The sequence below is a fragment of the Clytia hemisphaerica genome, unplaced genomic scaffold (assembly GCF_902728285.1).
Source record: "Clytia hemisphaerica strain Z4C2 unplaced genomic scaffold, Clytia hemisphaerica genome assembly, whole genome shotgun sequence".
In the NCBI taxonomy this organism is placed as follows: domain Eukaryota; kingdom Metazoa; phylum Cnidaria; class Hydrozoa; order Leptothecata; family Clytiidae; genus Clytia; species Clytia hemisphaerica.
Genome location: NW_027104370.1, coordinates 500,598 through 523,946, shown reverse-complemented (window position 1 = coordinate 523,946; position 23,349 = coordinate 500,598). Strand labels below are relative to the sequence as shown.

Genomic DNA, 23,349 nt, shown 5'->3' with positions numbered 1-23,349 from the left:
TCTAGATGTATGCAAGTCATTTGAAAGAAAATGATTGATATGTAAATTCCACGATCTAATATTGTACAGACAACAATTGTTTACTATCATTTCCTCAAGTGGATGTACTAATTGATAACACTTTGTTTGTCCTCATTTCTTCCATTTCTTTCGTTGCTTTTTCTGAATTTACAACAATGTGCCTTTCGGGAATGAAATTTAGCAGATGAATCTTGTCACTCGATGTTGCGCGAGACAGAAGTGTATAAAGTAATCCTGGTCCAACTGGTGCTAATCCTTTTCCGCTTCTAGTCGTTTGATCTAGATCTCCACTGGCATATTCTAATGTGCTACCTTGTGCTTTGCTTTATGTATTGTTGTAAGCAAAAGCAAACGATTAATGGAAATTGCTTTCCTTGTCACATAAATATTTTCGATGTTTGAATGTTTTTACTTCTGGTTGAAACGGGAACACACGTTTTCAATTCCTCCTTTCTTCATTTGCATTTTTTCAATTTATTTCCTGAAAAGGGTTGTCAAATTGAACATAAATAAACAACGCCAACATGGTTTGTTATCTCTTAAGCCTTGGATAGGGTTTCACGATTCCGGTAGATCCGTTGATCAATTTATCCTCTACATCTTTGTTAATTGTAAGCATAACCCTAGCAACCAACACATAATATTAATTCTTTTGGAAGTCCTGCAGTTTTGTTAATCGGACATATTTATTCAAAGTTACTTTTTTGTCTTGATTCATCCTTAGCTATTGAAGTGCGTTTATTATACCCATCCTGTAAAGATTTTTAAGCTCTTTTCATTTTGTTGGTCTTTTTCAAGTTGTTTGTGATGTACATTTTCATGGAGTTCTCAGGCCATTCAGTTGTATCAGTAATGTTCGAATGACTGAATTTTTTTCAATATAGCTTGCGTATGATTTCCTTCTCGAAGCCTGTTAAGTAATGCAGCAAATCTGAATCTCCACTTTGTCTCACAATTTCGTCCAGTTCATAAAAGTTTTTTGAATCTTCCCAAGCATAGTCAAGTTTTGTCTTGTATATTGAGTTTTTTTTAATAGGTGGTAATTGAAAGAAATCAACCGATCAATAACAATGCAACCTCGCAAATGGTTCTTTGATTTGTTTGAATTTCTTGTAATCGTCTATTTAGATCGTCAAAACTCCTTTTTCCAATCATTGAAAAGCTCATCAATCAATAAAATTTAAATTTGAATTTCAACCTCAATTCATGTAAGGCATTTCCCAGTTAAATCTCGTTTTTTATCCTTTTGCATTATTCCTAAATTGGTTGGAACACGAAAGCTGAATGCAAAGTAGTACCGTCAACATTTGCTGCCGCTTTACGGTTGATGCTGTCACAAAAACAGATCTATATATTTTGTCCTGGTTCTTTCAGAATCTTTTAAGTTGTTCAGTCAAACACTTTTTATTAAGAAGCTTTTTCCAACTCCTGCACCGCCACTAAAAAAAAATCTAAATGGATTTGGTTTTTTTCAATTGATGGGCATTTTTTCGGAAAATTTTGAGAGTCAGTAATATTTGAAGACAAAATTGAAAAAGTTTCGCTGTTTTTACATTTAGTTGGAGCACATGTTGTAGAATCTATCAAGAGAAATAGTAGGATTTTGGTCAGATGGTCGTAAGGGTACTGAAGAGGGTTCAGTTTGCATCCTGGGCATCTCTTCAATAAATCAATCAAATCCGGATGAATTCGATAAATCGTCATCTTGTTGTCGTCACTACTTTCCGAATCAGACTGTCATAGACATGTATATCATTTTAAATCGACGTCATTGATTCTGCCAAAAATAAGGATCATGCTTTTTAGATATTTTGGTTTTGATTTATTTTCTTCGACTTCATTGAATTTCCTCTTCGAAGGTATCACAGTTTCCTTTTAAGTCATTTTCATTTTCCCAGGCATGAATAATTGGAGGAGTAACCATGAAATATTCGTTCCTCTCTTTCAGTTTGCTGACCTTGTGATAACGTATTACGCATGGACGACTTCGTTTTCTCATTTTTCCCATTCCGTTTTTCATGTAATAGTTTTTGGAGCATTGTCATTATTTCTTGAGTTCTTTTATTTCATCATCTGTTTCGTTTGCTTCTTCTATTTCTTCTTCTTTTCTTTTTTTCTTTGGGTACGTCTAAATAAGCAAAGTCTGCTAACCATATCTTTTAATTTGTTAGGACGATTCTGATACTTGTCGAACATACTTTTTTGTAAAACATTTTTGGAATCTGGATCAAGTTTTGCTAGTTCAGATGGACTTTTCAGCATTCGCGCACGTTTTTCTTTCTTTTGGGCCTGTTATAACAAATTCTATTAATCTTAAAGTTCTCATTTTTCAAACACGCGTTCGCTTGATAGCTTCATGAGTCGATACTTCACGTTTAGTTAGAAAGACATTGCCAACAGCACGTAATTTATCTTTTACATCTTTTCCGGATGCTTCTTTGTGCCTTTTTTTCATGAGTTCACTCATATTTCTTTCTGGCTTACACATGTAAGAAGTAATATAGCTAACACTGCATATTTTGTTCATAACTGATATTCCGTTGGATTGTAAGATACTAATTGTGAAAATAATAATTTTAATATTTACATTGTATATTCACATTATATACAATATTTATTTACAGTATCTACATATTTAAAAGTTTTATGGTACATTGCATAAAAAATTATTTACATAAATTGAAAAGCAGAAGATCCATTTTAATTTCATTTAAAATTCTATTTGTCAAAATGGATATCATTTAAGAAATATAAATTCTAATCTTCGAAAGTCAGATGTCAATGAAAATAAAAAAATGATCACTGTATGGTGATGGCATCCATTGAGCTGGAGTTTCGCGATGATCGTCAAAAATAAGATCTAAAATATTTCCATCAATATGTGTTGGATGCTCGCATCTTTGATGAAAGATATTTGGTGGTAATGCTTCATTGACGATTTCTTTGTTGTCAGGTAAATTGAAATCACCAAGAACAATGGTTGAGTAATTTTCTGCATTAATCTGTCCCCGTAGATTATCAAGCTCAATTTGAAGAGATTGTGCAAATCAAGGAACAGAGCTCGTTGGAGGTCTATATATCAAAACAATCAAATAATGTTTGTCATTTATGCTCACCAAAAGTGGAAGTAATTCTAATTCACTAACAGTGTTCAGTTCTTTTATCACATTTACTTGATTTGTATCGTAACTGATTGCTAAGCCATGGGCAGTTCTCTGATGAATCGTTTTCCAATGTCGTAGTTTTTCACTATCCTCAATGTTTCCTCTAGCGTTATTACCAGTCTCTGTGAAACATAATAAATAACATCTAGATGTATGCAAGTCATTTGAAAGAAAATGATTGATATGTAAATTCCACGATCTAATATTGTACAGACACAAATTTTTACTATTCATTTCCTCAAGTGGATGTACTATTGATAACACTTTGTTTGTCCTCATTTCTTCCATTTCTTTCTTTGCTTCTGAATTTACAACAATGTGCCTTTCGGGAATGAAATTTAGCAGATGAATCTTGTCACTCGATGTTGCGCGAGACAGAAGTGTATAAAGTAATCCTGGTCCAACTGGTGCTAATCCTTTTCCGCTTCTAGTCGTTTGATCTAGATCTCCACTGGCATATTCTAATGTGCTACCTTGTGCTTTATGTATTGTTGTAGCAAAAGCAACGATTAATGGAAATTGCTTTCTTGTCACATAAATATTTTTCGATGTTTTGAATGTTTTACTTCTGGTTGAACGGGAACACACGTTTTTCAATTCTCCTTTCAATCTTGCATTTTTCAATTTATTTCCTGATAAAGGGTTGTCAAATTGAACATAAATAACGCCACATGGTTTGTTATCTCTTAAGCCTTGGATATGTTTCACTATTCCGGTAGATCCGTTGATCAATTTATCCTCTACATCTTTGTTAATTGTAAGCATAACCCTAGCACCAACACATAATATTAATTCTTTTGGAAGTCCTGCAGTTTTGTTAATCGGAACATATTTATTCAAAGTTACTTTTTGTCTTGATTCATCCTTAGCTATTGAAGTGCGTTTATTATCCCAATCCTGTAAAGATTTTAAGCTCTTTTCATTTTGTTGGTCTTTCAAGTTGTTTGTGATGTACATTTTCATGAAGTTCTCAGGCCATTCAGTTGTATCAGTATGTTCGAATGACTGAATTTTTTCAATATCAGCTTGCGTATGATTTCCTTCTCGAAGCCTGTTAAGTAATGCAGCAAATTCTGAATCTCCACTTTGTCTCACAATTTCGTCCAGTTCATAAAGTTTGAATTCTTCCCAAGCATAGTCAAGTTTTGTCTTGTATATTGAGTTTTGTTTAATAGGTGGTAATTGAAAGAAATCACCGATCAATAACAATGCAACCTCGCCAAATGGTTCTTTGATTTGTTTAATTTCTTGTAATCGTCTATTTAGATCGTCAAAACTCCTTTTTCCAATCATTGAAATCTCATCAATCAATAAAACCTTTAAATATTTGAATTTCAACCTCAATTCATGTAAGGCATTTCCAGTTTAAATCTCGTTTTTTGCATTATTCCTCTTCCTTCATCATAAATTGGTAACACGAAAGCTGAATGCAAAGTAGTACCGTCAACATTTGCTGCCGCTTTACCGGTTGATGCTGTCACAAAAACAGATGGTTCTCTATCTATATTTTGTCCTGGTTCTTTCAGAATCTTTTTAAGTTGTTCAGTCAAACACTTTATTAAGAAGCTTTTTCCAACTCCTGCACCGCCACTTAAAAAAAGTCTAAATGGATTTGGTTTTTCAATTGATGGCATTTTTTTTCGGAAAATTTGAGAGTCAGTACATATTTGAAGACAAAATTGAAAAAGTTTCGCTGTTTTACATTTAAGTTGGAGCACATGTTGTAGAATCTATCAAGAGACATAGTAGGATTTTGGTCAGATGTCGTAAATGGTACTGAAGAGGTTTCATTAGTTGCATCCTGGGCATCATCTTCATAATCTAAATCAATCAAATCCGGATGAATAATTCGATAATCGTCATCTTGTTCGTCGTCACTACTTTCCGAATCAGAACTGTCATAGACATGTATATCATTTAAATCGACGTCATTGATTCTGCCAAAATAAGGATCATGCTTTAGAATATTTGGTTTGATTTCCTCTTCGACTTCATTGAATTTCTCTTCGAAGGTATCACAGTTTCCTTTTAAGTCATTTTCATTTTCCCAGGGCATGAATAATTGGAGGAGTACCATGAAATATTCGTTCCTCTCTTTCAGTTTGCTGACCTTGTGATAACGTATTACGCATGGACGACTTCGTTTTCTCATTTTTCCCATTCCGTTTTTCAATGTAATAGTTTTTGGAGCATTGTCATCTATTTCTTGAGTTTCATTTATTTCATCATCTGTTTCGTTTGCTTCTTCTATTTCTTCTTCATTTTCTTTTTTCTTTGGGTACGTATAAATAGAAGCAAAGTCTGCTAAGCACATATCTTTTAATTTGTTAGGACGATTCTGATACTTGTCGAACATACTGTTTTTGTAAACATTTTTGGAATCTGGATCAAGTTTTGCTAGTTCAGATGGACTTTTCAGAATTCGCGTACGTTTTTCTTTTGGGCCTGTTATAACAAATTCTACATTGATATTAGAAGTTCTCATTTTTAAAGACAGCGTTCGCTTGATAGCTTCATGAGTCGATACTTCACGTTTAGTTAGAAAGACATTGCCAACAGCACGTAATTTATCTTTTACATCTTTTCCGGATGCTTCTTTGTGTGCCTTTTTCATGAGTTCACTCATATTTCTTTCTGGCTTGCACATGTAAGAAGTAATATAAGCTAACACTGCATACATGTTTGTTACATACTGAATATTCATGTTGGATTGTAAGATACTAATCATGACAGTATTGTATGGACCGATATTAGTTTCATTTGGACTTCTTTTATAGAGCACTGTTAGTTTCTTTTGAACCATGTTTAAAGCAGTGAAATATTCCTCTCTTGAAAGATCACATGATCGCAACAAATCATCAAGGGTAACATCTTGCAGGTCACTATTGCAATTATTTATTTCATCAAGAACTTTATCCAAGATTTTTTTACTTGCTCTATAATCGTTTTTGTCGATTTGTTTTCCTCGAATGATTTGGGTTTCTTCACATGGTGGCCATGGAGCTTTAAATCTACATCTTGATCCACTTTTCTTTCTACAGGTTGTTGTATGATGATGTTTTTGTACAGTATTCACCAATTTGTAAAGTTTTGGATATTCCTCTTTGTCTGGTAATGAGCATGTAATGTATCTGTCGATAAAATCAATAACTTGATTGTCTTTGCTACTGTCATTTTCGTCAATTACAGGGGCATCTTTAATATGAATTTGAGCATGGACATGTTCTAGACCTGATCGGTGTTGGAATTCTCTGCGATCATCATAATTTAAAATTTGTCCTATTGGATGCATACCATTCATGAGCATTTTCGGGAAAACCTTATTAAAAACATGGTCAATTTGTCTGGCAACTGTCACGGGGTTTCTTTTAAAATATTGAACTTTTTGACTCCAGTCCATCCTATTTACATCTTCATCACTTAGATTTTCTCCGTATTGTGTAGCAACTACTTTGATAATATTAGTCCATTTGAATAATGCTGCAGTCCACGTAAGAAAATATGTGCTTGGTCCGTAAACTCGACATTTTGCTAAAACATCTAGCATCATGTTATGACACCACTGTGGAGTTCCTCTTATATTTTTGAAAGAATTTTGAAAAATTTGATCATCCGATATCATTTGCCTAACGTTATCAGGATTCATTAATCTACCTGCTGATATATCACTTTGAAAATGCTTTTGTTGTGAGAAACTAATTGCACTAGCAACATTCGAGCTTTCAATCCAATGCAACGAACTAAAAATATATTGTGGATCTGAAGCGAATCGATCATCTGAGGATTTCAATCGAGTATGAATATATTTTGATGGGGTAATGTTCTTATCTCTCGGGGAGTTAAAATGATTTTTTGCATCAGGATAGTGGGCTGGATATGCAAGAGCTTCCCAATCAGGTTCTGAATAAAATGATACTGGTATTTCATTTTCACAGGGAGCAATATTGACGACTTGATCAGATGTTATATCAGTAGTAGATTGTTGGTGAGCAATATCGATAGCGTTATCTGAAGAAATCGTTGCACCATCAATATCATATAACAAAGTTGGTTGAGAGGAGTTACTATTTTTCATTTGTCTTTCAAGATTGTGATCATTTCCTTCAATGTTATCATCACTATCGCTTTCATCTTCCGGAGGTTGAGCATTCTTATCAGTTAAAAGTGACCATAATTCTGGGTCTGATCGTAAACTTTCATCCTCCCATCTAGAATTTGGTGAAACATTTTCATAAAATTTATTGACTTCAACTAATTTTTGCAATGCTTTTGTTACAAAAGCTGGTCGTATGTTTTGTTTGTTGACTGAACTTTTATCAGAAAGACGTCGTTTTAGAGCAAGTGAAATCAAAAATTCGTCATTGCAAACTCTTGGTAAAACCTTCTGAATTTTGTCAAGATTTGCTGGTACCATTACACACTGTCCTTTTAAACCTTGCTGTCCTCCTTTATGCTTTGGTACAATGAACATAAACGGAATTATTTGGGAAACTAGCATCATTTCTATTGGGCATAATTCCTCTAGCTCTGGAAGTTTTGGTGATAAATGGAGATTATTGGCTTGTGCTTGTACAGGGAGTTGCTCTTTTTTTATGGCTTTATCACATGAGTTGCAAATCCAGTAAATTTCTTCAGAATCGCAATCAGTATTACACACATCACACAATTCAAACATGGTCAAATTTTCATATTCTTTGTGGAGAAATCTTTTACCGTTTCCTTTATACTCCCATTTTATGCAAATATGACATTTATTTGTTGGGCCTTCCTTTATAGCACACTCAAAATCTTGCTCAACGATTTCAAATGCTTTAGTTAGGGTGATCGATGGGTCAACCATACTTTTACCTTGTAATTTATCAAACTCTTTTTTCCTTTCGGATTTATTTAGAAGCCGATGAGTTTCTTTCCTCATTTTATCTTTTTCGCGAACTTTTGCTTTGTCTGATTCGTCTAAATTTTTTCTTAAATTTTTCTTTTTTAATTGGTCAGATCTTCGAACTTTTGCTTTGTCTGATTCGTCTAGATTTTTTCTTAATATTTCCATTCTTTTTGAAGCAGATTTTCGTTCTTTTGCTTTGTCTGATTCATCTAGATTTGTTCTTAAATTCTCCTTTCTTAATTGGTCAGACCTTCGAACTTTTACTTTGTCTGATTCGTCTAGATTCTTTCTTAAAATTTCCATTCTTTTTGAAGCAGATTTTCGTTCTTTTGCTTTGTCTGATTCGTTTAGATTTTTTCTTAAATTTTTCTTTTTTAATTGGTCAGATCTTCGAACTTTTGCTTTGTCTGATTCGTCTAGATTTTTCCTCCAACTTTCCTTTTTTAGTTTATCAGATTTACGAACATTTTCTTTCTCAAATTCGTCTTGGTTATCCCTCATATCTTTCTTTCGTTTTCTATCAGTGTCTTTAAAAAGCTCTTTTTTGACATCATCGAGATTATACCTGGCTTTTTTCATTGCAGTCTTTTTTGACACAGTTGTGAAACTTCGCTTCCTTTTGAAAGGAGTAGACCTAATAATATCGGACTCTAGCTTGTTTTTAGATGTCGTGACTTTACGTTCTTGATTTTCTAATTCTTTGAGGAGGGCATTTTTCATCATTTTTTCTGGTTGAATATTTGATGATTGATCAATAGAAAAATCAATGGTATTCGAATTGCCATTTGTATTTATCTCTTTAGGTTTATCTTTGTCGGTTTCAACTTCACTAGAGGTTTGGTCACGAATGTTATTATCGGAGTTCAGAGGCAAAGAATCAATTTCTCGATTGCATTTCTTGTAAATCAATACGTATGGAACTATTTTATCACTAATTTTGCAGTTAAACTCATCACCTTTAATAACGGTAACATGATCATCATTTACTGAATACCATTGTTCGTTATATTTTACAACAGATGTATAATGACCACTATCAGGTGTATTACCGTGATGATAAACAATTGCTTGCAATTCAAGTGTCCCGAGAAGAACGTTTTCTATTTCTGTTTCAATATTTAAATTTGGAACTAATTTCTTCAAGCGTCCGGTGGTTTGATCATAGCAAAAAATTACAAGTTGAATGATCAAGGCATGAGAAACATTAAATAGGGTTCTACTTTTTGTGGCATTTGTTCTTATTGGGCAATTTGAGCATACGTAGTCTTCAATAAGTTCGCCGTAAGGATCATTAGTTAATTTCTCAATCAATTTCTTCATCGAATTATCAGGACTAAAAGGACTAGGAAATTGAATCCGACACATATTATAGTATTCTGTCCGTTCAGAAGGATTATTGCATCTTTGACATAAAACTGATTCCAAAAATGACACTCGAAATGAACTTTCTTCAGGAATTTCATTTAAATGAACTTGATACACATGGTTCAAAATAGAATTTACACACTCTTGAGCATCAAATTGTTCTCGCTGTGTATAATCGTAGCCTGGAAGTTCTATAGACTTTATGAATTCGTACGTTTCTATGGGTGATTCAGAGCTTTCTATTGTAGAAAATAAGTCTTTGATTGCTAAAATACTGGAGTCATTGGTATCAAGAGTTTTAACAAATTCACGGAAGGTATCAATAGTGTATAACGATTGGATAACTGAATTGAAGAAACATACATTTTGACCTAGATTTTTCAATCCTAATGGTTTGTTTACTCTGATGAAATTTACAGCATTATTATGTATCTTATTTGGGGTTCCTCGAAAAAACGTTTTCTTTTTTGGTCTTCCTCTTGGAGATTTAATTGCATTGTTAATTGGCCCTGGATTTAATTCTACATCTCCATCTACAATAAGCCGAGTGATTAGCAAAAAACTTGTATCGTAAGCAAGGGGTTCGTTATTTGTATATTGGCATTGCAAGTATTGTAAGTTCGAGTGGCGTTTATAGTCGTGCCTCAGTGGACTTTCGTAGTGGCGTTTATAGTCGTGCCTCAGGGGACTTTGGCTGATATCAGCTCTTTTGGTGGGCATTTTTTTTTTTTTGTTTTGTTTATTTTTTTTTTTTTTTTTTTTGTTTTATATTTTCTTATATTTTTTATTTTCTTTTTCTCGGCCTTCTTTTTTTATGCCTCTTTTATTACTTTTTTTTCTATAAGTATTTTACAAAATTTTCCTAATAAAATAAGTTCTTCTTTTACTATTTCTTCGTTCTTCTTAGCTGCTACTTCCAATACTTCTTTCAACTGAATCTTCAGTGTGTCTGCAACTTGAGTTCAGCTATCAGGGGTTTTCAAAGTGATTGCTTGATAAAATGTATTTGTTGGATTTCATCAAATTGGCTTCTTCTTTTATTTTATTTCGTATTTCTATTGCTTATTTTTCTAAAGATAAAGAGAAGTATCATTAAAAATATGTTTAAGTGCAGCTCCAGAGTAAGAATTTCACAAAATACTTCCAAAGTACATTCTCGGACATCGGTTAATTTATAGGTTTTGTATAAAAATAGTAACATTGAAACGAATATTATTACTCGAACATTCAGCTACCACCCACCCTACAGCTAACAATTTTCAATCTTTCGACACACAAATGCTTTTTTATAAGAGTGCATATTATCCCATTACGTTTGTGCTAGACAAAATATTTTACTGGTGTATTTATTTTTCTTTAAACTCTTCATCGCAGAATTTATTTTTCATGCATCTTTTTATAGAGACAGAGAGTGCGTGAAAGATAAAGAAAGAGAGAAGAGAGAGAGAAATTAACACTGCGGTGAAGAACACTAAGAAAAAAATATGAACACAATGAATTATTGATGACTTTGCATTGTAAAGCTAAAAACGCGAGAAACCTATTCATTCATTCAATTATGTAAAGCGTGGTTTTCATCTGGCGATAAGAACGAGATAACCACAGTGCGCATGATATCAAATCGCATTTTCCCCTTTCACGATAGAAAAACTACGAACGGTCCTCACTACAATCTCTCTTCTCTCTTTTTATTGAACTGTGTGTTAAGTTTCATGATTGACAACTACAATATCATCAATTTCAACAAAATGTTAGAAAAAAGAGAGGGAAATCTACTCACATTTTTGTTTTCAAAAAAAGCGATAAGAAAAATGCGATAACAAAAAAATTAGATATTTTCACTGGCGATAAGAAAACATCCTATGGCATTTTATCATGCGCACTGTGGTTATCTCGTTCTTATCGCCAGATGAAAACCACGCTTAATAATACCAACCTAAAAGAAAAAATATATCTACTAAGTAAAAAGCGCGCGGAAATGGTTCTGTCTGTAGTAATTTTTTGGATGGAGAAGCAACCAAAAATCTATTCATGAACCTTTTGATAAGCTAGGCTAAAAAACGCATAGCCTGGAAATCTGGCTCTGACAAACTGTTAACGCTGAAACTTAATTGTGCAAAAAATCGTGAAATCCGTCAAGTATATAGCTTGAGAAAATGACGAAAACCTGTTTTATGCCGGGTTTCGGCTATTCCGGCGAATTTTAACTAGATCCGCATGCAAAAAATATTTTTTTTAGAAATCAGACCATGCTATAATTTGAGCATTACTATTAAGAACCTTTTTCTCTAAATAAACAATTGAATAAGTTGAAAAAATCCATAAAAACGGCGATTTCCGGAACATTTCCGGTTCTACAGACTGAAAAAAAAAATTTCTCCACAAACGGTTTTCGGCGCATTTTCGACAGCACTAATACGCATAAATGTGCAAAAAATCACAAAAAACCGGTTTTTCCGGCATATTTCCGACATTTTCGGCCGGAAAAAAATGTTTTTCGAAAATCGGGCTCCATCACATTTTAGGTATTGTCATTTTGCATCAGTGTGCAAAATTTCATAAAAAAATATAAAGTACAGCTCGAGAAATTCAAGAAATACTGTCTTTCCGGCGAAAATAGGTTGTTCCGGCGATTTTTAAATAGTTCCGGGTTCAAAAATCAATTTTATTGAAAATTAAAACATGCTTGATGGTGGGCATTGCTATTAATAATGTTTTTGAATGAAAAAACAACCAATTATAAGAAAAAAGTCCAATGAAAATCCAGAAAAACGGCGATTTCCGGTATATTTCCGGCATTTTTGGCCAAAAAAAAATTTTTCTCAAAAATCGGACTCGGCCATGTTTTGAGCATTGTTAATACGCATCTTTGAGCAAAAAATCAGAAAAAACTAATGATAAAATCTCGAGAAAATGCCAAAAAACCAGTTTTTCCGGCATATTTCCGGCATTTTCGGCCGGAAAAAATTTTTATTCGAAAATCGGGCTCCGTCACATTTTGGGCATTGCCATTTTGCATCATTGTGCCAAAAATCAGAAAAAACTAATGACCCAATCCTGAGAAAAGCTGGTAACAGACGGACGGACGAACGGACGAACGGACGGACATCGGTTAATTTATAGGACCTCCGAGGTAGGTCCAAAAAGTGAGTAAGCTTCGAAAAACTAAATAAATTGAATAAAATTATAAAAATTTAAAACAAAGATCTTAGTGGAAGCCTTTGAATCAATACTTGATGGTTTCCAGTGAAAACCCAGGATAAGAGACAGAACTGAGCAAAGTAAGAAGTACAAAAGAAATCAATGCATTGTTGAAGATGTGGGGCTTACTTTAACGCCTCTTGGTGACAGGCCAGAATCACCACCAATTCGTCCTTTTAGATTCAACATGCTTTCACCGTGCTGGTAAAAGAACAACAAAGAATAATTACTACCAGATAGATAAAATCAATAATAGTGAAGTCTAAATTGCTGTATTATCTAAAGATCAAACAACAGTTAGTCTAAGCGAAGGTAGAATTGGATGAACATGATCATTCATGAATCATCATTAGGAAGTGTGGGAAACAACCAAAAGAGACATGTAATAATACCAAAATAACATCCTACCCTATATTTTCTTATTTTTTATCGCAAACACCCGAAAATAAAACTAACTCTCTCTAATTCGATCTCCAAGAAACCGAAAATCTTTATCGAATCATATAATGATTCGGACTACGGGGAGTATTTTACAACTCTTTCCAGCTGAGAGCACTAATCTTTTGGTTCGGATTATAGAAAGATTCGAATAGTACAGGTTCGGTTTAGAGAAGTTGATTGTAGCAAGAGTTTGTTCCTGTCGTATTTCATGAATTTGGATGTTGATGCAAGTGCAGGTTAAACTTACCCTTGTCAAATAGATGGATCGAGGTGTAATGTGTATATTCATCAAGAAATAAACAGCTCTTGTCTGCAAATAACCTAAAATATTTGACGGAGTGTTATGTAAATAATCATGAAAGGTTAATCATCATAAAGGTAACTATATGCTGTCTTTATTAAGGGATTTTATTGAGAACAATAAGGTACAGCAAGCACAATGAGGCTTCATTGTACCAGGTTTTCTGAGTAGTATAAAAATTCAAATTTAAAATACTACAATTTCAAAGAGAAAAAGATTACCCACCTGAAATGAGATTGACCAAAAACTTCTGTCCAACATTGATCAGTTTCAAGAAGGCCAATTGTCTAAAAACAAAAGTCAAGAAATGTCAGTGAATCTGTAATATCGGGGGAAAAATGTCGGAGTTTTATTTAGTCGGCGAAAAATTTTTCCCCGACCAAAATTTCAAATTCGTCCCTTTTACCCGACTAAATTGTCCAAAAGAAATGGTTTCCTTCACTAGCTCGAAAATGGATCTTGCAATTCGACGTTTAAAGCACTAATTTCGGTAAATAAAGGTGTAAGAAAAAATTAGATTTGAATTTTGGTTGCGGTATAAAATTTCGGGTAAATGCTTTGGTCAGGGACAAAAAATCAGGTACAAGTTTTGGTCGGGTGAAAAAATGTCGGGGAAATATTTCGTTGGGGAAAAATTTCGTCACCCCTTCAAAACTTTCGTCACTTTCCCCCGACATTTTTTCCCCGATAAGGTAGATAAATCCATCTAAAATAGCTTCGGCCACTTTTTGGATACTCTGTACCAGAATGTATCTCAAGTTTATCCTTCGTAGTACACTTTGTGCGCATTGTCTGTTTGATAAAAAATTCCCGTACGGAGACCTCTGCGAAGAAGTATGATTTATAGATAGCAAAATTTCTCTCATCGTCTACCCTCTCTCACCAACACTTCATCGCAGCGGTTGGTTTGAAAAAAATCTCAAATGAGAAAAGACAATGACAACAGACAAACATATTACCTTCTCTACGTTAATGAATTTTGAAATTAGCATAGATACTGGGTCACCGACACCAACTTTTTGGAGTATTTTGAAATACTTCCTCTGCAAATTCTAATTAAATATTTTCTCTGTGAAGCAAACTCTTACCCTTCTTTATCGATGTCTATAGTTTCATACAATTCTTCGTAATGACGAATGCGAGCGATGAAATCCTTAACTGCTTCTTCCTCGCCACAATCTTTGTAATCCGGAGAAGATAGTTTCACTTCCTGAAAACAAAAAAAAAATTAGTATGAACTTCAACTTGGTTGGTTTAACTTGGTAAACTCTTTTTTAAGACATAGTGTCGTCAAGAATCTCTACCCTCCTCCTCCACGTCACCCCTTTACCTCATCCCGGGGCTTACTTTTAGTCTTTTGATAGACCGGATTGTGATGATCAGAGGCCCGGTAATAGAATAGCAGATTTCGACTTTGCCTGGACACGGAGCAAATCCAGCTTCATTATGGATAAAAATAAATAGAAAACTATGATCTTTGAAAAAAAAACTACCAAGCTCTTTCCAAAACGATTAGCCCTTCCCCTTTTTTGGAATTCTTTGGAAATCTGTATCTCCACCAGCTTCCAAACAGTGAGAAAAGGTGCGACTCTAATCGACATTCTAACATTTAGTTAGGGTGTAAGTTTCAATATCCTTAACTCAATTTCAAATTGTTTCTGTACAACAGAACTTACCAAAATATTTTGATAAATAATGTCTGGATCGTCACAGATTGATTCGATGAAAAATGTCTACGGAAGAGAGGAATATAAAGACAATCAAAAAGTATCATTTTAAACATTTTAGGACTATTAAAAACCTTTAAACATCGAAATCATATAAAGCGTGTTTATTGAAGACGCAGCCCATCGGATACCCAGCATTAGAAATGATATTTTACTCCTAACGAAATACGATGTCCGCCGATTTCATTAAAAAGGAAGGAAAATGGCCGATCCAGATATGATCTCTTTCACCCTTAATTCTATCACAGCCTTACCTTGATTCCGTGTTTTTGGCACTGTTCATACACGTACTTCCTTCTATCTTTCGTAGTATTAGTGGCATCAAGGATCTATATTTAAAAAAATTAACAACTGGGCTTATTATTCAAAGCAAATCAGAACGATTAGTACTAGTATAATAACATGGTTTTGAAGGTACATTGGGATAAAAAGTACCTACAATCATGGTCGAAATATATTGAGATTTTAGTGTATTTAAACGTTTTTCAGAATTTGAAGTTCGGGCGAGAATTGCTATTTTAGCACTTCCACTTTCTTTCATTAATATTTCGATTTTAGAGGGGTTCGGTTCCAAGCCTTATTTGAGCAAATTTGAGCTTTTAAATCCTGAAATCCTAAGGTCTTAAATCTCATGTCAAAACTCAGAGTTAAAACTCTACTTTCCAACTGTAGTTTAAGGCGCTTAAAAATCATTAGTGGTGTTTAAAATTTCGCCGGGAAATCCCATGTGTCTCAAATATTTTGTCCATGATTGTAGACCTAAGTTTTAATCTTTGGTGGTTTTCTTGCTATGTACACCTCAATATGAAACACAAAAGAAAGATAACTAGCTACCTTAAGTAAAATAATTTTCACTTTTTCGTGGTTTTTCAGAAAAACGGCTAAATTTAGAACCCACGACTTACAAATTTGGCCAAGTTTTTAATCCAAGAGTTTTGAAAAATCCCTAGGAAAATGAAAGAATGTGTCCAAAATAGGACAAAACCCCGAAAATTAATTCCCGCGAAATGCGATTTTTTCGAATTTTTTTTCGACCTCGAAAATTAGTTCCCGCTAAAATTAGTTTCCTTAAGGTACAGTAGAGGTGTAAATGTTTGACTCACCGAAACTTGGCCACCTTCTTTGTGTAAGAAATTAGCAACATCTTCCAATGCCAAATCGACACATTTCCTTTAACAGAAAAGAAAACAACGAATTCCTTAATCATCGATTCATATTTAGGCTGCGCACACATCGCCTCTCTGATATGTTTTGATATAGGGCATGATCATCGTGTATGAAATTCCCGTCCGAATGTTACCCCCGTCTTTGTGTTTTTGAGTTTTAAAAACTTGATTAACTTGATTAGTAAGTTTTATATGAGAGGTCTTTAAAAATTTCATTAAATTTGAATTAAAAATTTAAAAAAAGCTAAATACAGTCTTTGCTATTAGATTTTTAAACCTTTTTCAGCAATTGAAATAAGTTACACCAAATTTGGGGTAACTCTCGGACGGGAATTTCATACACGATTATATCTGGCACCCAGATGCAGAAATTTTCATCCAACACGCTAAAGCTCTGAAGGTCGGGAAAATTTTCAACATCTGAAAGGTTTAGATTACGGAATTTTGCAAGACCGCGTCAAGGATTTAGCAGCGGGAGGCCTGGTAACCCAGCCCTCGTTTTCGGGGATAGGCGGGTCCAACCGAAATATTTTTAGCTTTAGGCGCAATGGTAGTTGAATCCGACTGGGGATTTGGCACATCAAAGGCCGACTATCATTCCTCTACGATGGGAAATTGGCCCGCTCCTTTAGAGCTTTAGCGTGGGCGGCCGCCAATCCACCATCGGAACATCAGATAATACACGATTAACATCTACTATATCAAAACATATCAGAGGGGATGCGTGGAGTCTTATTTATATTGAAATGACTCATATTGGTAGCAATTCTAGTTACTAAAAGGGAAAACATGGTAAAATACTCATGGTAAAATAAACACATTAGGTTGATAATTGGTAGGATGCAGAGCATCCAGACATGCTTGTGGAATTCTTTAATGGGGACATTTTCATTCAATGGGCTTTTCCAGAAATAGTCCGTGCCCCCTGTTTAGGAAATCGGATATCCAGGGGGTTAATAATTTTTGTTCAAAAGTGAATATTCAGGGGGTTAAATATCTACAAGGGAGCGGATATCGAGGGGGTAAAGTGTCTTTTCAAGTAAAAAATACGATATCCAGGGGTAAGCATCTTTATAAGAGAGGATATCCAGGGAGTTGAGCATATTTTCAAGAGTGGATCCAGGGGGGTCTTTACTAATAAATTAAGATATTCAGGGGGTTCGATACTTCCCCCACTCAACAGTGGGGGTATTCTTTTTTTCTGGAAAAGCCCAATCATAGTAAATAGCTAGATGGATGAACTTGTCCAACACCGTCTATCTCGCTATTAAAATTTCAATACTGTAGACATTTCACAAATCAAAGAATAAATTGAAGTGGGATGAATCGAATACCTAATTAGTTCTTCAGCTATGTTAAGTCAGATGAAAAAGAAACAAAGACAATAGGTATTTCAACTTACATTCGAGCTTCTTGTCCGCTGGGGTTGTTTGGGTTAAAGAAGTCATGTTTGCAGTTGACCGTACCATAGATACGTCTTCTATATTCACCAGCATTGAATACTATAAGGAAGGGAAAGAGTCCAATAGAGGTCTTTCATAATATTATATTGAGGGATGAAGAGATTGATCGGTCATGAGCACTGACCTTTATTTACCCTGGAAATAACTTCCCGATCCTGTTCATTCAAAATCTTTGATCAAAGTTTTTTGAAAGTGGTACCCTAATTTTAGCAGTGCTCAATATGCCAGTGGAAAATTTTCAAAGAGAATAAGATTATAATTTGTCCCGTATCGAGTAGTGCTACCATTAGAGTACCACTTTTCTAGAAACTCCGATCAAGATACAAAGATCAGTAGTCTCGAGCAGCGAGCCTATTTAGCGTTTTATGTAAAGGTATTGTTAATTGTAAGGTATTGCTAATCCACCAAAGATCAACTCCGTGTCGAACAATGTCTTCACTACGCCGTAAAAAAGTGTAAAAGATATCGAATTGAAGAAAAAATCTAATATATTTGAGTCGTAAAAAAATTTCCAACAAAAAAGTCTGACCCTAGTGTGACTTTTCATTCAGTCCAACTCAATAAACAGACATCGTTAATAAGAGAGGGTTTAAGGCTACTGGATATTAATGTCACACTCGAAGGTATATCGGCCGATTCTGTATGATGTCACTTCTGTCTACCATCACGAGTCAACCATTTTGGCCTGTTTGTGGATGAAAGATTTTTCCATAAAGGTCCCTCCAAATCTTACGAAACTTGATTTTCATTTCATTTAGACTAGACTTTATTGACAAAAAATGTAGAAACCTTGTAGAAAAGGTTTTATCTACCCACGAAGAAAAAGAAATTACCAATCGCAAAAATAAACAGAACATTTGTACGGCAGCCGACAGTAACAGAAACGGCTTACACTTATGAGAGATATCTCTCAGAAGAATTACTTTAAAGAACAAAAATTTATTCCCTTTTTCTTTGGTTATCTCGGTCGAGCATTCTTAGCTTAAGACTTCATTTCAGAGCAAAAAAAAACAAGTAATAGCTAAGAGTCCACGGTAACACCTCAATTCAAAAACCTCTTTTTTGACTCATACTGCAAAGAGTAAACAGATGGGAGGAACATAACTTTGGCATAGGGACTTTAAAATTTTGAAGTACTTTCTGACAAGTAGACGGAAGTCCTTTAAAATGTTGTTTTGGTTCAGAGAGCTTTGTGAGTAGATTGCGAGATTGTCGTAAACATTTGAGTTTGTGTACTTAGTAAACAAGGAAGAAGAGATCCTGTTTGTACAAGCTTGACATTTAGAATCCAGGGAAGGATATAAATCTTTTTAGTTCAGCAGACCCAACATACGAAAAAGTCTATAATTCTTCAAATGAGAGAAATGTTATTTTATGTGGAACTGGTAGTCTCAGGCTAATTTAGACTTATGTAATAAGATGTGCTATCCACTATTTTCAAATGGTGAAGTATAACTTTATGGTGTGTGGTTGATCGAACTCCTCAGAGATTTTAGGTGCGCGTGAAGGCGTGCGCATGCTATCATCACACACCTCAAATAATCCAGCCTGTAGTTATAAAAGGTAATCCGAACATGGTCATTGACTTGTAACCCATCAAATCTCGACTGCTCTCGTTCATTTACGGCAAAAAGGATCTGTTTGATTGGTTAACACTATGTAGCCTCCTGTTAGTCGAAAACCATTTTTTTATGACAGGGATAACAAATAAAATATTTGGTTGATAGTGTGTTACTGACTACCCTGACACTGAACTAAGTGGTATATTTTGTTAAGTGTTTTCCTTCCGTGATAACAAATTATCCTTTAACAAGTTAAGTCTTGCAGAAGAGAACTTTGGACTTCTACTAATCCAAACTGATAGACTTTAAATCTCTCATCAAATAGAATTTAATCAGCAAATAAATAGAAGTCAATCCCAAAGTAATTAGTTCTGCAAAACAACAACACGTTTAAACTGAAAACCTAGTCTGAAGAGATCTCGAGGAAATCAGATGACATTGAATTCCCTTAAGCTTCAAGCTAGAGACTAGTTACGACGTACATAGAGTGAGACTTAAAATTGCATTAAATCAAACATTTAAGGACTAAGGATTAAATTTTATGCTTTGACAAGAGCGCAGTAAAATTATATTGTTAAGCCAACCCCTTACATTCACTGACGTTTATATACCCTGGACCAAGCTTCTCAATCCCGGCCAAGAAAAATCTTTGATCGGAGTTTTTTGAAAAGAGGTACCCTAATGGCGGCACCACTCAATAGCGGTGTAAATGCATCGAGAGCGCTAGATTTATTTTCCCTCGAAAACTTTTGATGATGTAGCGCCGTTAGAGCTTAATCTTAACACTGCAATGGCTTCTTTACGGGTACCAGATAAAAAAAACTTCGATCAAAGATGGCGGATATAGCTTGGTCCAGGGTATATAAAGGTCAGTGCTTACATTAATGTTTGTGGTCTTTGTTCATGTTTAAAGACTTCTTCTCTATTTAGTTAAGCTTATGACAATCAAACAGTAAGCTGCTACCTCTGGTCTCGGCTATTAGTAACTTGCCGTCTTGAGCAGATCGCTATTCGTTGAGCTGACGGCCCCGACCTAAATCTTTGCCGAAGAAAAATAAAAGAAAGGCGGCCAGAAATGAAAAATCTACAGGCAAGAGTTAACACGTAAATTAGCATAATTTCATCATGTTTATAAAGAGCTCATACGAGATTTCAGAAAACTAACCTTTCGTATTGACGCCGATCCAATTCAAATATCTGGTCAGCTTTTTAGACATGAAAGTCTTTCCGCGTGCTGGTAGACCAACCATGACGAAACATGTTGGCACGTTGGCTGAAAATGAAAAAGAAGCAGAGATGAATGAATACAATGTAGATATTATTTCCTACGGAAATACCCAAAAACACCGGGCGGTTGTCACCAGTTTTCAAGTTTTTCCACTAGTGAAAAACCGGTCGGCTGTTTCCGTATCAAAAATTAACTTTATGGATATTTTGAATGATAAATGAAAAGTACTTTAAAGCCCTATAAAAAGTGATGTTATGAAAACGGATTTTTCATTTTCATTTTCCTAAGAGAAAAAAGTGAATACTTAGAAACTACGAGCTTGTCCTAAATAAAGCATAGTCTAAAGTATAAAAGCAAAAACGGAAGGCCTACTCATGAGAATATGTTTTTCTGAACAGATGAGGACAGAACTCCCCTTTCTCTAGCTGTCTACCCAAAGGTAGGAGAGGGCGCCGCTCTTTTCCCTGGATTTCTCCACTTAACCTTGATCCGTCTCTTTAATTACTGAGCATCAAGCAGAGAGGCATCAAGTACCATTTTGGGAATCTTTGGTATGACCCGGCTGGGGATCGAACCCACAACCTTGCGCACCGTAGCTGGATGCTCTACCTTCATGATACGGCCGCTTAAATCTAATACGACTGTAGTTGGCTGTAGTAAGCCACCATACAATGTTTCTTAAGATATAATTCTCATCGCGCAGTTTTCATGAAGACGGTACCGGTACTAAGAAACTTCAAAATATCTCAAAAGATTTTCTATCGTTTGAATTGGGCCCCACATGGTTCCTAACAAGTAGAAAAGCTTTACTTCGATTTGGAATGATTAGACCATAGATTTATAAAGCCCGAAGGGCTAGATGTTGGGCTTTAAGCCATATCGCAGGCAAAAAAAAGTGAATATCGAAAATAATGTTGTTGCTATTGTTTTCGAAAGCCCGCGAAGCTTTTGATTAGTCAAGCGCTGAAATTCTATTGTAATGTCACGTGACCTTCCTACCTAACCACGGCACACTTTCCAGCAAAAGTAATAAAGAATAACGCCAACCTGTTGTATAATTTGCAATTGGCATCTTTCACCAAAAATATAACAAAATTTTGAAAATTTGAATATTAGTATTATTTCTGCAAAATCAAAATAAAATCACATTGAAGTTCGAAAACAGGCTTAAAAAACAATCATTAAGATCAGACAAGCAAACATCCATAATTTGAAGTCTTCTCCAAATACTGTCAGTAAGTAAATCTAATCTATTTTTCTAAGCAAAAAGCAAAAAGCAAACACCGGTATTGAGGAGCAAACCTAACCTAAGAGTTAAACTAAACCAGAATTACTTTACCGTGTAGAACTGATAAAAATGTGTTTTTGAGACTATTTTACGTCAAAGAAAAATGAAAACAGTAACTTTAAACGCAATACTGAAAGTCTAAGTTGAGCAAGCTTGCCAACTCACTGCAAAGAGCAAAGCTAAAAAAACTAAACTAATATCGTGTAGAGAACTAAATATAATATCTTGTTTCCAAAACTTGTGTTTTTCAAACCTTTCTGCCAAAGAAATATAATAGCAGTAAGCAATAATAGAACCCTAGAAACTAAACATGACGTCAAACAAACCGTTTGCAAACCACAAAAGATTATTATTATTGAGAACTACCAGCACAGAAACAGGATATGGACGGGTCAAAACAGGTTAAGCTAACTTTCCAAATCTCCAAAACCAATAATAAAATCGTGAAGTCTAGGAATGTTTGTAAGAGGGAATACACACCTGAGCAAAATGGGTTACGGGGATGTGCCGCTGGTCAGGGTACCTTTTTTCACCTCCACGAGTGTTGGGTAGGGTCGCAAAAACACCAAAATAGAAAAATCGTAGGGTCCCTCGTAGGGTACTTTTTTGGGGGAATATGGAAAATATGGGAGATTTTGAGAAAAGTTTGGAATTTCAGCCCCATTCAGGGTCGCTTTTTTCAAATACGAGTCCCACTCCAGGTGTATTTTTTCGAATTTCAGCAGCACACCCCCGTCAGTCGGCAAAGGTAGTGTCCCCCCGGGAAACCTATCAACCTTTGGCATGAAAAGAATGGTTTAGAAAACTGGCCTTTATAAATTCTGGACTAAGCTACATACAGTATTTTTAACCGGAGTTTTTTTTTTAAATGGTACCCGCGAAGTAGCCGTTGAGGTGCTAAAAATAAGTCAAACATCAACTCTAAATCATTGAAAGTATTCAAAAAAATGTACATCTAGCACTCCATATACCTTTATTGAGGAGTACTATTATTCACTTTTCAAAAAGACTCCGCTCAAATATTTTGGTTGGCAAACTGTCTCGGTGGTTTACATTCTACCGGGAAGGGTTTGACGTCTGTCGTTTCATTGAAACGTTATGTCGGTCCTTCTTGGTAAGCTTCAAACATGTCTCTTCAACTTAGAAGGGTTGTATACTAGGGAGAAACGTAGCAATGCATTTTTAAATTTCTATAGATATGAATTCGAGTCTCGAGTCTCGTATAAACAATACCCATGGTGGTTCACATTTCAGCCCCAGCTTGGTGATGCCCTCTATCTTAGGGATGGATTGGACAAAATAACTTCCTATTCAAAATAACGTCTAGCTGATGCAAGATTTTACGTACTTTCTGGTACTTTTGAAAAAAAACGATCAAACCAACTTCTTAATTATGAAATGAATTGGCTTAGGGTACAAGGTTCATCAATCAAAGCCTGACCAAAGTCCAATGCTCTGATTCGATCGCCTTTTTGATATAAAAAGAAGTCGTTTATGAATTAAAAACCTTTTTTTCTTCTGCAATTAAAACGTTTGTCGG

At 34.8% G+C, this 23,349-nt stretch overlaps 3 protein-coding genes across 6 annotated transcripts in view; 1 reads left to right on the top strand and 2 right to left on the bottom strand.

The window, feature by feature from the left end:
- Nucleotides 1-23,349, top strand: part of LOC136818438 (uveal autoantigen with coiled-coil domains and ankyrin repeats protein-like) — a 221,249-nt gene that overhangs the window by 47,567 nt on the left and 150,333 nt on the right. The window lies entirely within an intron of this gene.
- The window catches only part of LOC136818504 (6-phosphofructo-2-kinase/fructose-2,6-bisphosphatase-like), a 58,829-nt gene that overhangs the window by 7,316 nt on the left and 28,164 nt on the right, over nucleotides 1-23,349 (bottom strand). For 2 of the 3 annotated variants that reach the window (XM_067074848.1, XM_067074846.1), the window contains exons 2-10: nucleotides 20,459-20,566; nucleotides 17,671-17,770; nucleotides 16,206-16,272; nucleotides 15,357-15,431; nucleotides 15,052-15,108; nucleotides 14,464-14,585; nucleotides 13,601-13,662; nucleotides 13,322-13,395; nucleotides 12,763-12,834 (exon numbers count right to left, since the gene is read on the bottom strand). In XM_067074848.1, coding sequence (XP_066930949.1) covers nucleotides 12,763-12,834; nucleotides 13,322-13,395; nucleotides 13,601-13,662; nucleotides 14,464-14,585; nucleotides 15,052-15,108; nucleotides 15,357-15,431; nucleotides 16,206-16,272; nucleotides 17,671-17,770; nucleotides 20,459-20,566 — 737 coding nt within the window. Of the gene's footprint in view, nucleotides 1-12,762; nucleotides 12,835-13,321; nucleotides 13,396-13,600; nucleotides 13,663-14,463; nucleotides 14,586-15,051; nucleotides 15,109-15,356; nucleotides 15,432-16,205; nucleotides 16,273-17,670; nucleotides 17,771-20,458; nucleotides 20,567-21,568; nucleotides 21,648-23,349 lie in introns of those variants that run through there. The other variant, XM_067074847.1, reaches the window with a different exon arrangement.
- Nucleotides 4,568-11,131, bottom strand: LOC136818509 (uncharacterized). Its single transcript, XM_067074852.1, has one exon. The coding sequence runs from the start codon at nucleotides 10,150-10,152 to the stop codon at nucleotides 4,777-4,779; it is 5,376 nt and encodes a 1,791-aa protein (XP_066930953.1). The 5' UTR covers nucleotides 10,153-11,131; the 3' UTR covers nucleotides 4,568-4,776.